The 14,002-nt window shown below is 60.2% G+C and overlaps 1 protein-coding gene across 1 annotated transcript in view; it reads right to left on the bottom strand.

The window, feature by feature from the left end:
- Positions 1-13,920, bottom strand: part of TNS1 (tensin 1) — a 65,541-nt gene extending 51,621 nt beyond the window's left edge. The window contains exons 1-3 of the mRNA XM_054381062.1: positions 13,888-13,920; positions 9,623-9,737; positions 8,302-8,339 (exon numbers count right to left, since the gene is read on the bottom strand). Of these exons, the coding sequence (XP_054237037.1) occupies positions 8,302-8,339; positions 9,623-9,737; positions 13,888-13,920 (186 nt within the window). The remainder of the gene's footprint in view (positions 1-8,301; positions 8,340-9,622; positions 9,738-13,887) is intronic.
- Between the last annotated feature and the right edge of the window lie 82 nt (positions 13,921-14,002).

Below are 14,002 nucleotides of genomic sequence, written 5' to 3'. Positions count from 1 at the left end.
ACCCGGGTGGCACAGCTACTGTCACTCCCTTGTCCCTGCCAGCTGCCCCTCAGCACTCACACTGGGGTCACCGGTGGCTGACCTCGCTACCAAGCAGGATCAGGCACCCCGGGCAGGGAGCAGTTCTCTCTTTTTATTTTTTTGGGGTTTTTTTTTGGTTTTGGTTTTTGTTTTATTTTGTTTTGTTTTTCTCTGCTTGTTTTGCCCTTAAAACTAAGAGAGCTCCGCCGTTTCCTCTCCCACGAGCACGGCCCAAAAACATCTGCGCTGGGACCTGCCCTGCCGGATTTAACCCTCTGCGGGCCCGGCAACGCCGAGGGGACGGGGGTCCCTGCCGGGGAGGGGGGGGGGGGGGTGGAACTGGCACCCGCCGGGGCTGCCGGGCTCCTCGCCACTCATTAACCCGGGGTTTAACCATTGACGCGCAGGGGGGTTAACCCGTGGGCTGCCTGGGTGTCCTGGCCCAGGGCCTGCCCCTCTCGTTTGTCCTCCTCGGTGCGGGGTGACAGGCATCCGCCCAGCATCGCCCCCCTAGCCGTGGCGTGGGAGCGGGGTGCCGGGGCAGGAATTCGCTTTCCCGCGCAGCCCTCGATCCCGAGGGACAGGTCCTCACACACTTGAGAGGGGACGAGGAGCCCCGTGCCTCCGTGTCCCGCTCCAGGTCACCCAGCGAGTCACCGCCTCGGCGAGGTGGGAAGGTGGGAGCAGGGGGCATGGCCCCTCCAAGCCGCTCACAGCTCCTAGCCAGCAGCCAAACAGCCCTCACCCTCTTCCCAAATACTCCTCCCTGGAAGTACTGCACTGCTCCAGTCCAAGTCCTCCCCGCGCCCCGAGATCCCCTTTAGAGACCGACAGCTGAGGACACCCCAATATAGGGGTGTAGCAACCCCCAGCCACCCACCACCACATCCCCACTCAGATGTCACGCGTGGCGCGTGGCCTCCACCCCCTGAACAGATACCACCTCCTGCAGCACCCACCCACCCCACGCCCCCCCAGGAGGGGTTAGGGACCCCCGTGCACTCGCCGTTCGCCCATACCTTATTCATGACGCTCCCGAAATCCATCCGGGGTCTCGCCTGCCTACATCTGAAAGGGTCAGCGGCGCGGCCTCACCTGGCCCGGGGGCGGCCGGGGGACGGCTGGGGGCGGCTAGGGAGGGCAGGGGTAGAGGGGGCAGGCGGGAGCCCAGCGTCGCCCGGGCGGGCAGGAGTGAAGGCAGACTGCAGGCAGAGCCCCCCTCCCTCCCCGGCCAAGTCTGGAGAAGGAAGGAAGGAAGGAGGGAGGGAGGAGGGAGGGGAGGGAAGGAGGGGGAGAGACCGAAGGGTTTCACTACCCGCAAGCAGGACCCCGCAAGCGATGCAGGAGCTCGAGGGGGTCCCGCCGGCCCCCCGCTCCCCACGGCACCCCCGGGGCGACCGGGGGCTGGGGAGCTCGGGGGCCCCGGCCCTGGCCCTGGGGAGGAAGGGGGTCCCGGGCGGCGTTTTCCACCACTCCCCTCCCTCGTCTCGCTCCCTCTCCCTCTTTCTTCTCTTCCCTCTCTCCCCAGCTGCACGGCGCGCTCCAAGTCCAGCCCCGCTCCGCTCCCCTCGCCTCCCCCAAAAACGCCCTTAAAGGCAACTGAGAGCTCGTCTCGGGCAGACGGCCCTGGGTGAGGGGTGCTGGCAAGTGGGCAGCCCCCTTGCTCACAGAAGAATACCTCACACACACCTCCACCACAGCCCCCTGCAGAGCACCTCGTACCCCGTGCTGGAGGGGCCGTGGCAGACGATGGGGCGCAGCGGGGTCGGGGCCTTATCGCCCCGCGTGACGCCACCGGCGTCCCCGTGCCCTTGGCGGGGGGGTGGCACAGACGGGGGTGTGGGGCCCTTCTTGGGGCCTTTCTCTGCCTGGCACCCCTTGGCATAACTTGGTCCCCCCTGCCCATGCATGGGACAAGGTGTCCGATTAATGGTCCTTGGGTACCCACACCCCTGGTGTTGGGGGTATGTGAAGATTTATAAGCCCATCCCCACCCCAATTAAAGAGCAAAGCTAAAATGCTGGAAAAGTCCCAGCTGTCCCTTGGCACAGAGAGACACACCAGTCCCTGCTTGCCTGTCCCAAACCCGGTGTGCACCCAACATCCTCCTTGCCTTCCTCCCGTCTCCCTTCTTCCTCCTCCTTCTCCTCGGGCTCTGTGGCAATGGATGGAGCCCCGCTCTCCCTGGCCACCCTTGGGCCAGCCCAGCCCAGCCCTGCTGCCCGAGCAAGTGCTTAGTGCTGGAAGACCCGGAAGCAAAGTGTGGAAGCCCCCAGCGGTGCATGGCAGGGGAGAGCCTGCCTGGCAGTGGCCCACAGAGCAGCGAGCCGGCCGAGGAGGCAGCGAGCCAGGCACCCGGCCCAGCGCTGTTGACATTTTCTCGCCCAACACCTCCCCGTTCCTGTTTGCGTTTCCATCCTCACAGTGCGGGCTCAGCCAAAAGGCTGGGACTGGCTCAGCTGGCACAGGGCAGGACCCCAGGGACCTCTCCTGCCTCATCGCCCTCAGGGAGAGCTTGGTGGCAAGGGGCTCTCCCCCTGCCTTCTTCCATAAGATGCAACACCCCCGTGAGTGCAATTCCAGTCCAGCAGATCCTTCCCAGCCCCTGAATGCCTCGGTTTCCCAAGCAGCTGGACAGTGCCAAGGGACAGGAGCACCAAAAGGCAGTGGCAGATCCTTCCCACTGCCAAGCATGAAGCACCAGAGCTTAAAAATCCCCGGGGGGCACCTCCTTACCCCTCTCCTGGGCAAGCATGAGCCTCTGCTGGCACCCAAGGGCACAGGGCTGGATCACAATAGTCACCACTCTGGGGATCCATTGGCACCCCCAAACAAACAGCCCCAGCACCACAGCCTCCCAAGAGCAGGCATCCCAAAAAGAGGGGAGCACTACAACTGGGATGGAGAGGCAGTGCATGTTTTGTGCCAGGGGATCTGGGCACAGACCCTGGCTCAGGTCTAGTACAGACCCCTGCATGGACCCCACCCAGCCCTGGCTCCTCAGAAGGCAGCCATGGGACAGCTCCCGGACCCTGGGAAACACCAGCGTCAGAAGAAGACAGGGCCAGATGGGAAAGTATCAGTGACTAACCAGGATGGAAATGAGTGGGTGAGCAAAGGGCACTGACAGCATGTCCCTATCCCTGTAGCACTGATGGGAGCTGTCCTCTGGGGACATGACATGTTCCCTTCACAGGACTCTGCCAGAGAAGCCTTGACAACATCCCTGAACTCCAGCCACCAAAGTATCTCCCAGAGTCATCAGGTCAACGTACTGAGGGTCCAGAAGTCAGCCAAGTGGCTTTAGCTTCCTCTGCACCCCATGGGGTCCCCTCAGCACCTCCAGAGAAAGCACCTCCTGCCTGAATCAGCTTCTCCACAACCCAAAATTATGAGCATAGTCACCCCAGATGTCAGTGGAAGAAAGACCTGGGGACCAGACATCAAGGAAGGATCATCTCTGGACGTGAAAGCACAGAGGAGGAGATGAAGCCCCATTGCAGGGTCTGTACCTGAACCAGAATCTTTGGCTACTTTGGGGTTGGTGCCACCCCTTGGAGGATGCTGGGGGTCCTTGAGGATTCAATGCCCCTGCCAGGGCAGGTCCAAGTTAGCACTCCCCATCCAAGTGGTGATGGGGGATGTGGATAATATGGAAAGGGAGAAAATAAGTGGGAAATGATTGGCAGAGACCCTCAGTGGGTCTGTGGGCAGAGACCTGTCCAGCCCAGATACTGCCTCCAAGCAACACAGGACCCCCTTTCTTCCTTGGGAGCCCCCAAGGAGGAAAATTAGTGGTCCCTGCTGTCTCAGGTGACACCTCCTGGGACAGCCCCAGCCTGAGATCACCAGTGCAGCAAGTGTGGGCAATCTCAGTATCACTGCTCCCCTGCCTGCCCTCCTTGTATGAAGCAGCACCCAAGTGGTGCAGAAAAGGCCCCAGCTTCCTCAAGCGACTGAGTCAAATTCCACCCCCCTGGGAGCTGCGAGAGCCTGAATATTTGGGTAGGGATGTAAAGAAGGGGGAAAAGGAAAGAGGAAGGAAAAAAAATCAAAAAGAAAAAACCCCGACCACCCCCAAACCAACAGCTGCTGCATAAACATGACCTGGCATGGCACTGAGGCAGGGCTGATCCCTGCAGCTCCCAAAGCCACCTTTCCACCTGGGCCCATGCCAGGTGCTGTGGCATTCCTCCCCCACGGCTCTGTTGTGGAGACTAAGGGTATTGTTAATTAGATGTCCTGAAGCACTGGGTGGGGGGACTTCTAGGGGGAATCAAGGACAGGGACAGATGGGCAGCTCCCCATGTGACTGCCATGTCATCCCTTCCGCTGTGCCAGGAGGAGGCAGCAGGGCAGAATGGCTGGGGCAGTGAGCGGGGACAGGACAGCCGCATGAACCTTAGCCAGAGCTAAGGGGACATGGATGTTCTCTCCCTACAGCCCTTGTTCCTGGCACAGAAAAGTCTATGATGCACCACTTGGCCATGACCCTAGCACTGCCCAGGCCCCTGCCCATGTTACAGCTGCAGGGTGCCCATGACCATAAACAAAGCCTCCCCAGAAGGCTCCAACTGCTCCCTGCCTCAGTTTCCTCTCCTGGTTCTGACTTGCTGTACAAGCTGGGGACTCCTCAGCCCCAAATGAGGACAGGAGACATGTGTCCTTTTCACCACCACCACCACACACCACAGCACTGGTTCTTCTTTGTTCCCCCACTACCAACAGCCCAGCCATGCTGTGGGCACTGGGAGCGATTGCTCCAGCCAGGATGCGCCTCACTGCCCAGCAATGGCACTGCTCCAGCTCCTGGTTTAATGATGGACAAATTCACCCCTGGAGTCCCATTGCAGGGGGGCACTTGATAAACAAGCCGTGCCTGGCACAAAGCCAGCGGGGGTGGATGGCACTGACCTATGAGCACATGCATATGGCCCATGTGTGAGCACACTTGTGTGCAGGGCTGGATGGCGTTGCACACCCACAGGCTCCCAGGCACACAGAGGTGTCTGTGAGCACAGGTGATTGTGCACCCACAGGCATGGGCACAGCCGTGCAAACACACCTCTGGGCACACGCATGCACACTCATACACACCCGTGCACAGATGCTCACACACACTCACACATATGGGCAAGCAGCCCTATATCAGCTCTTCAGGGGCTGACACCAGCGGTCAAGGCAGCCCTGGGATGCCTCTGCCCCACACTATGTGCCATGCTTCAGTTTTCCCTCTTGGCACAGCCCAGCACCTGCATCTCCCTAGGACATGTGAGCCCCAGTGTGGCACAAGGCAAAGTGGGGTGGGCTGGAGCCCTGCCAGGCCCAGGGGCTGGTACATCCACCACTTCCCAGAATTACCCAGCAGTAATCGCCAGCTGATTACTCAGCCAAACGTTGCAGCTCTCCCTGTTCCCCAGCCACACTGGCTATCACCAGACTGGCTCCCACCACAAGGAGAAACATTGTCCCCCATCTTTTCTCAGCCTCTCCAAGCAGCATCATGTCAAAATCCAACCCCAGTGGGAGTGAGCACATCCCAGGGGACAGGGATGCCTCCAACATCTCCCTTCTTCCATGATTTGGGACATGCCTGTGTGGCCCCAATGCCCAGAGCATCCCTGGGCTTATCCCTCCATGCCAGCCAGATCCTGGCTGGGCCACAGCTGGCACATGCCAACACACAGGCTCACCCACACACGACCACTGCCACAGAAAGAGTGCACTTCATTCCATGTCATGTCCCCACCTCCAGCTGCCCCAAGGCAGGGTTCTGTGACTCAGTTTCCCCACTTCTCAAAGATACACACCCACCCCTGCTTTGGGCAGACAGTTTTGGTGCAGGGATGGGGCAGGCTGGGGGTGCTGGATACACACCAGTGTCCATCCATCCATCCCCTTTGTCCGCTGGTTTCCCTCAGAGGGAGGGAAGTTTACTAAGTGAGGAAAAATCCCCGAGCGGAGGGGCCGCACATCAGAAGGGCCTTACATGGGCATGGGAACAGCATTGTACTTCCCAGACTACGTGTGTGCGGCTGCCCTGGTCCCTCCAGAGCCGCCCACGGGTGCTGGGCACCCCGCCAACATCACTTCCACCACAGGCACAGGTCTGAGTGCTGTCCCCACCACTATCTGTTGGGCAGGGTGGGACCTCAAGGAATGCAGGGCACTTCCAGGGCACAGGTCCTGCCCACCCTGACACAGCTCTGCCCCCTCACTGCCTCCTTGGAGATGTGGCACTCACCAGCACCCCAACATCTTCCTGGTGTTTCCACATACACCCCTGTGAGCCCTCCCCTGTATCCCCATCACATCCATGGTATTACCTGGCACTCCACACCAATCACCTCCAGCACATCCCTTCACACTCTGACAGCTCCGCTACTCACACCTCACTCCCCTCTCCCCCTCTCTCACCATACCCAGTCCGTTTGGGGTTTGAAACTGGGGGCTTCCTGGGGGCAGCTGTCCAGGAGCTGGCTGTATTGGAGGGGCAGCCAGGGGTGCAGACCGAGGGGTCAGGGAAGGTCCCAATGGTGTAAATATGGGGACCATGGGGAAGATGCTGCCAATAGCATGGTGAGACAGAATCCAGAATGGGGAGCACCAAGACCTCAGCAGCACATCCAGGGCAGAATGAAGAAGCACTGGAGTGTGCAGCTGCCAGCACTTTGAGGATGAGTCCATCTTCTCATTCCAATATATCCTGAGAGTGTAGGGGTTAAACATAAGGGGTTTCAGGTAGACAAGAGGCCAGTTTTGCTCTGTGCCAAGCTCCCCTCCCCACATGAACTCTCCCTCAAGACCCTACAATAACAAGCCAGCGTGTGAGTCAGCTGGCCGCTTGCCCAGGCAGAGGAGCCCCTCCCTGGGCGCTGGCCCAAAGGAGCTCTGCAGAACACCCCTGGCCCCATGTACACACACCCCCAGCAGCACACCCCTCAGCTAGCTGGCCCCACCGAGGGGGCTCCAGCTTCCAGCAAGCGTGGGAAGGGTGACAGAGGCTAATGAAACGCATCCAGCTGCAGGAGGAAGTCACAGGCTGCCCTTGTGCACAGGCAACCCAGATGCTGGAATCCTGGTGTGACACCCCTTCTCGGTGTGACACCCCTTCTCGGTGTGACACCCCTTCTCGGTGTGACACCCCTTCTTGGTGTGCGGCCCCACAGCAGACATCAGAGAATCTCCACTGGGCACGCAACCAGATCCATGCACTTCCCAATGCTGCCTCCTGCCTGGAAACCATTGGCAGACGTTCCCTGCCGTACTGCGGGCATCCTCTCACCCCACACGCCCTTCTATGCCCACAGCATGCCTTCTCTACCTTCAGCCCTGGGGTGTCTTTGGCACTGCCCTGGGATTGGCAGAGGGTCCTAGGATGGCACAAGGTCTCCAGGGTGGCACAGCCCTGATGAGCCTCCTGGCCACCTCTGCCTTGATTGCTCAGGACCCAAAGTGCCAGGCATGTCCCTAGGGTGCCCCCACAGCCCCCACCTCTTCCGACACCTCAGCTGGAGCTCGATGCCAGGGCTGCTCCCAGTGCCTGCTGCATGCCACCACCCACGCTGCAGCACCCTGCAAAGCCTGACGCGTGCCTGGCCCCAAGCTCAAGCCCTCACCTCCACCCCAGGCTTTTCCTCTCTCTCCCTGCCCAATGGGGCATGAGCATGGGCATGTCCCAGCCTATGCTGCCCGCCTGGGGCATGCCAGCCTCTTCCTGCCCAAGATGCCAGCCCCAGACCTGGCTGGCACACATGCCTCCCCGGGGATTCAGGAACATGCCACCTCCCCTGCCCCAGCAGCATAGCAGAGAGAACTGTGCTCAGCTCCCTGAAGAACCTGGGTTGCAGTAGGGTCCCCCTTCGCTGGTGTGGCAGATGGACAGACGGACACCACTGCTGAGAATCCTTGGGGCTCCTCTCCTTCCCACCAGCAAGATCCGCCCCCAGCAGTGCTGGGAGTTGGGAGAGGTGCTCAGCTCATTTGCGTTCTGCTGGCAGCATTCAGCCTTGGTGCATGGCATCACATGCAGCAGCACTCACCCTGGCAAAGGGCACCCCATTCCAAGCACTGAGGCATGGACCCATGCCGGGAGCCTCTGAGCAGAGCTGCACCTGAAAACCCAGTCCAGTACCCAGACAGGCACAGGCAACATCAGTGCCATGATGACCAGCCCACAGCCACCAGCCTATTTGGGTCAGCTGGCATGGACAGTGGCTTCTCCCCCCTAAACCTCTGGTGTCCCCCAGAGACCAGTATGCCTTGGAGCACCAGCCTTACCTTGGCTTGACACTTGGTGTGGCAGGAAAGCTTGCAGCCTAAGGGGGGGAGAGAGGAGACAAGGTTAGCAGGGGCAGAAGAGAGGCCATTGCTGAGGGACAGCTCACAAGCACTGCACATGCAGGGCAGGATAGGAAGTGGGACCCTATGACATGGTGCATGGAGCACCCTGGCACTTGGCACAAGCTGCTAGGACGCGCACACACAGATGCCCCCACCTCACATGCGTGCAGGCACATGCCCTGTTGCACCAGCACAGATCCATGTGCACATGCCTGCTGCACTGGGGCACACACCCATGTGTACAAGCCAGTCACCCCCCAGGACAACGTGCTGGGAAATGTGTGTGCATGCAAACCCCAGTGCCCAGAGGTTAACGGCATCGAGTGAGGCCATGCTTGGACACGTCTCACAAGGCCTCACACGCACACTGGCATGCAAGAAAGCATGGTGGGGGCACCCCCAGTGCCCATGCCCCCACGTGCCTGCATGCTGGTGTTGCACACTCCTGCCAGTGCTGCTGCAGCGGACAGCACATGCACATGGGCAATGCCAGCATGTCTGCCACTGCTGGGGATACGCACTCATACAGGGCACCACCAATCCCCTGGGCAGCCCTACAAAGCCGCATGTCCCATCCTCAGGGGACACAAGGGTCCCTGCACAGCGTGGCCCCAGTCACGGCCACCTCCCAGGCCCTGTCCCCCCCTGGGGATATTTCCTGCAGCACAGGAAGCCACATTGTTCCCGTGGCCAGCAGCGTTTCCTCCCGCCGCCCCATACACGTTGCTCAGCAGCACAGCACACGTGCAAGGGGCTGTGACACCGCCTTTGTCCCACTGGGCATCACAGGCAGTGGGCACAGCAGAGAATGTGAACACCCACCCAGGGACACAGACTCACACACCTCTGCACACCCACATGGCAACAGCTGCGCATCAGTTGCATGCATGTGCACACCCATGTGGTGACAGCTGCACACTTGCTGCACGCCCATGTTCTCTTGCATGGTGACAGCTGCAAGCCAGCTGCACAAGGGCCACTGACACAGTCACATGCATGCACACAAGTGCCTCCATGTGCTGTCCTCCCCTCCCAGCCACCTTTCTGCTCACCAAAGCACCACACTCCTCCTTGCACACCCACAGCCTCCTGCCCTGACACAAGCACACACATGTGGGTGTGGGATGGCACAGCCACAAGTTCCCACCTGAGTGCTCATGTGCACGGCTGTACCCACAGGCACACACTCACATTCCACCACAGCCAGACCCCCCCCAGCAAGCCCCATTGCACACGTGTGCCCACAGCCCCCGTTCACCTCGGCAGGTGCTGCCCTGGCGCGTGATGGCCTGCCGGCAGATCCCACACGCCTTCACCTTCTTGAAGCTCGTCATCTTGAAGGTGTGCGTCGCGGGGGTCTCCAGGTCCTGAGGCTGGAAGTGGGGACAGATGCACAGGGCTTCGTTAGCTCTGTGGTGGCACAGAGCAGGGCACTCTGCCCTGCCTCGGCTTCCCTCTAGGCAGGGGTCATCATCCTCCACTCACTCCCTCGTGTGAAGAATTGTTCCCCCCGCACCCCAGCCCCTGAGTCCGTGCCCCCTGCAGCGGGGCCGGGGCGAGTAGGGCAGAGGGGGCACGCCGAGGCTCGTGCCCGGGTGTGCGGGGGGGAGGGATTGGGGGGGGTGGGCACTGCCCTACCTCGCCGCCGTACCTCTCGGACAGCCTCTGACGCCCCCTGGTGGGGCGCGCCCGTGCAAGCCTATGCACGCGCGAGTGAGCCCGCACGCGCGAGTGAGCCCGCACCCGCACACGGTGCCGCCCGCGCATACGCTCAGCCGCGACCTCCCGCCTCACCGCGAGTCAGAGCGCGCGTGTGCTCGCGTGCACGGGGGCGTGCATCTGCGAGTGCGTGCGCGCGCATCTATATGCGTGTGTGTGCGTGCATGCCCGCATGTGTGTGCATGCCCACGTCTGTGCTTCCACGTGTGTGTGCTCGTACACGTGTGTGTGCACATCTGTGAATCTGTGTGTGTATACCCACATCTGTGCATCCACATGTGTGTGCGTACCCATCTGTGAATCTCTGTGCGCATGTATGTGTGCATGTCCACATCTGTGTGCATGCCCACATCTGTGCATCCACGTGTGTGCGTGCACGTACGTGTGTGTGCGTACCCATCTGTGAATCTCTGTGCGCATGTATGTATGTCCACATCTGTGTGCATGCCCACATCTGTGCCTCCATGTGTGTGTGCATGTACATGTGTGTGTGTGCACATCGGTGACTCTGTGTGTGCATACCCACATCTGTGCATCCACGCGTGTGTGCATATACATGTGTGTGTGCATACACATCTGTGAATCTCTGTGTGCATGTATGTGTGTATGTCCACATCTGTGTGCATGCCCACATCCGTGCATCCACGTGTGTGTGCATGTACATGTGTGTGTGTGCACATCTGTGAATCTGTGTGTGTATACCCACAACTGTGCATCCACTTGTGTGTGCACATACATGTGTGTGTGCATGCACGTACATGTGTATGTGCATACACATCTGTGAATCTCTGTGCGCATGTATGTGTGTATGTCCACATCTGTGTGTATGTCCACATCTGTGTGCATGCCCACATCTGTGCATCCACGTGTGTGTGCATGTACATGTGTGTGTGTGCACATCTGTGACTCTGTGTGTCCATGTAGCTGTGTGCATGTACACATATATGCCTCCACGTGTGTGCATGTACATGTGTGTGTGCACATCTGTGAATCTGTGTGTGGCCATCTGCATACATGTCCATGTGTGTGCACCCACATGTGTGTGCATGTACATGTCTGTGAATCTGTGTGTGCATGTACACTTCTATGCATCTACATGTGTGTGCATGTGTGTGCATATACATGTGTGTACCTACACATGTGTGTTATTAATGTACATGTGTCTGTGTTTATTGCATGCAAATTTGTATATGTGCATGTACATATTCTTACATCCTACATGTCTTGTGCATCCACATGTGTGTGCATGTATGTGTGTCTGTGTGGGTGAATGTGTGTATGCATGTATGTTTGCATGTACGTGTGTGTGTGCATGTGTGTGCATCTACATGTGTGCATGTGTCTTCGTGTCACACCATATTTTGGGTTGCATGCCAGACTGCATGTGCTCAGGTGTCTAACAGAAGGGTGTATGGGATGTGATGCCCCCTGAGTGAGCAGCCATGCCCACCCTGCCTGGCACAGCCCACGTGTGTGAGTGCAGGATTGATCCTAACATGTGCAGACACTGGGGTGCGAGTGTGCAAGCATGTGCATGTGTTCAGGCAGGGGGATTTAGAGTGGTGAGCATGCCAGCACAGCTGGAGGCAGCCAGTGCCCTTCCCAACCTCCTCTCTGCTTTCTGGGGAAGGGCACCCCCTGGCAGCATGCCAGCTCTGGCCACCCACCTGCCAGATAAAGACCCCTGTAAATCCACCTTTTCATGCCAAGGCTAAAGAGATTAGGCAGAGGCCCATCAGCACCCCCTTGCCTGGGTGCCCCAATCTCCTCTGGCCTCAGCATCACACCAGATCCACGAGGAGGGAGGTGCCAAAGGGTTGGGGTGCCAGCTACTCCTTAAAACTTCCCCACCTCAGTTTCCTTCATGCACACACGGACAGGCAGAATGTCTGCATGTCTGCATGCATGCAAACACCCCCGGGGCTGTGATGGTGCTGCAGGTGCTGAATGTGGTGCACGTGTCATGCTGCTGCACGCACATCCACATCTGTGAGCATGCCAATGTACCCAAGCCTCTGTGCCTGTGCAAGCATGTGCAACCAAGCATGTGCCAACCAAGCACACCCCCGCTAGCCGCAGCAGCACCAGCAGATACATGTGTTGGTTTCCATGTTCCCAAGCACAGGCCCATGTGCAAGCTTTTGCACACTTGCACAGATTTTTACATATGCAGGCAAGCCCCTCTTTCCTGGGCACCTGCTCCTGCAGGACCACTCACCAGTCCCTTGCAGCCCCTGTGCTTGTGCCAACCTACAAGGGACCAGGATGCAGCCGGCTGGGTGTACCCACATGCATCCACACACGTGTGCACAGGCGTGTCATCATCCACCCGTCAGCAGCTGTCAGCAGCCATGGGAAAAGCTCCCCCAGGTCAAGGGCAGTTGCTGGGTGACAACAAGGCCTAAAGATGCCATCCGCTCGTTTACATATGCAAAGCACCATCTTCGCTGCGGGGTGCCCCGGGAAGAGGCCTTGCCCCGCCCCCTGCTCCCAAGGACCCAGCCGGGATGCCACGCACGTCCCTCCCACCCTGCCCTGGCCCTTCACGTTTGTATGGGTCTGCTTCATTAACGGCAATTATCCTTGCTAGGGAAAGAGCTCCCCAACCACTTCCCACCCTACAGAGCCCCCTCTGCTAGCCCCATTGCCAGCACCATCGCCACGCCGGGGGGGGGCTGCCCATATAGCACCCACCTCCTTGCTGCCAGGACTGCACCCTGCCCACCCAGCGCCACCCAGCCTGCCGTGGAACCAGCCTATCCCACGAAACAACCCTGTCCCACCCCCATGCTGGCAAGATTCCAGTTAGCGTCCCTGTCCCCAGGGGTAGGAACTGTTAAGAGGATTCTTGGAGGGGCAAGGAGCTTCTTGGGGATGCCACTTCCAAGGGCCAGCATCCAAACGGTGGGGGAAAGGGGAGACATGGGCATCCCTGGCCAAGGACCACCCCAATATGCAGGCCCAAGGAGACTGGAAGGGGACCTAAGTGTCCTGGGCTGGAAGAAGCACTGGAGAGACACGCCAGACTAATCAGGAGCTAGGAGGCCTAGATCCATTGCCCAGCACTGCAGAGAGGTGCAGCGTCGGGGAGAGACACCTAATTCCCCTGAGGCTGCAAAGCAGGGGTGGGTGGAGAGCACCCGAACACCCCGGTCCAGCCCTGCGGGCTCGGGTTCACCCAATACTTTGCACGCCGCTGTGCCCTGGGGCTCAGCTTAGCTTGGTGACTAGGGGTGACGGGCAGACCCCCAAACCAACTGTATTCCTCGCAGCTTGCCTAGTTTCCCTCTCCTTCCGTGGGGTAGCAGAGCCGCAGCCCTGGGAAAGGCGAGAGGTCCTGGCCGGTGCCGCAGGCTGATGGTCGGTCCGGTGTCCCTGTCCCGCATCCCATAGTGGTCTCTTTTTCGTGCATCTCCTCGCCCAGTGCCCACCGCCCCCTCTCTCCCTGTCTGAGTCCCGCTTCACTCCGCCCGGTCGCCGAGGCTTCCCCGGGCTCGCTCCCGGTCCAGTTCCCCCAGCCCTGCTCCGTCCGGCCATCCCTGCCCGTCTCCCCTTTCCCACAGAATCGGTCCCAGCCCGAATCCAGCATCGCCGGTTCCCCTTGCGCCCAGTCAGCCCGCCCCAGTGCAAACGCCTCCGGTTACCCCCGCTGCAACCCACCCCCCTGCAACTAACCCCATCCACCGCCCGGTCCCGGAACCAGCCCCGCTGAGGCCCCAGCACCGGGCCCCACCGTGCTGCTGGCCTGCTCCCCCCCGCCCGGTGCCCCCCAGTGCCCCCCGGTGCAGGCGCGGCGGGCCGTACCCAGAGCAGGCAGAAGAGGCACAGCCCGGTCATGCTGCCCCCGGCGCGGCCCCGCCGCCGGCCGAGACCCCCGGCCCCTCGCTCCGCCCGCCCAGGAGTGGGGCTGTGCCTTGTC

Source organism: Indicator indicator, chromosome 5 (genome assembly GCF_027791375.1).
Source record: "Indicator indicator isolate 239-I01 chromosome 5, UM_Iind_1.1, whole genome shotgun sequence".
Lineage (NCBI taxonomy): Eukaryota > Metazoa > Chordata > Aves > Piciformes > Indicatoridae > Indicator > Indicator indicator.
This window is presented reverse-complemented; position numbering and strand designations above follow the sequence as displayed.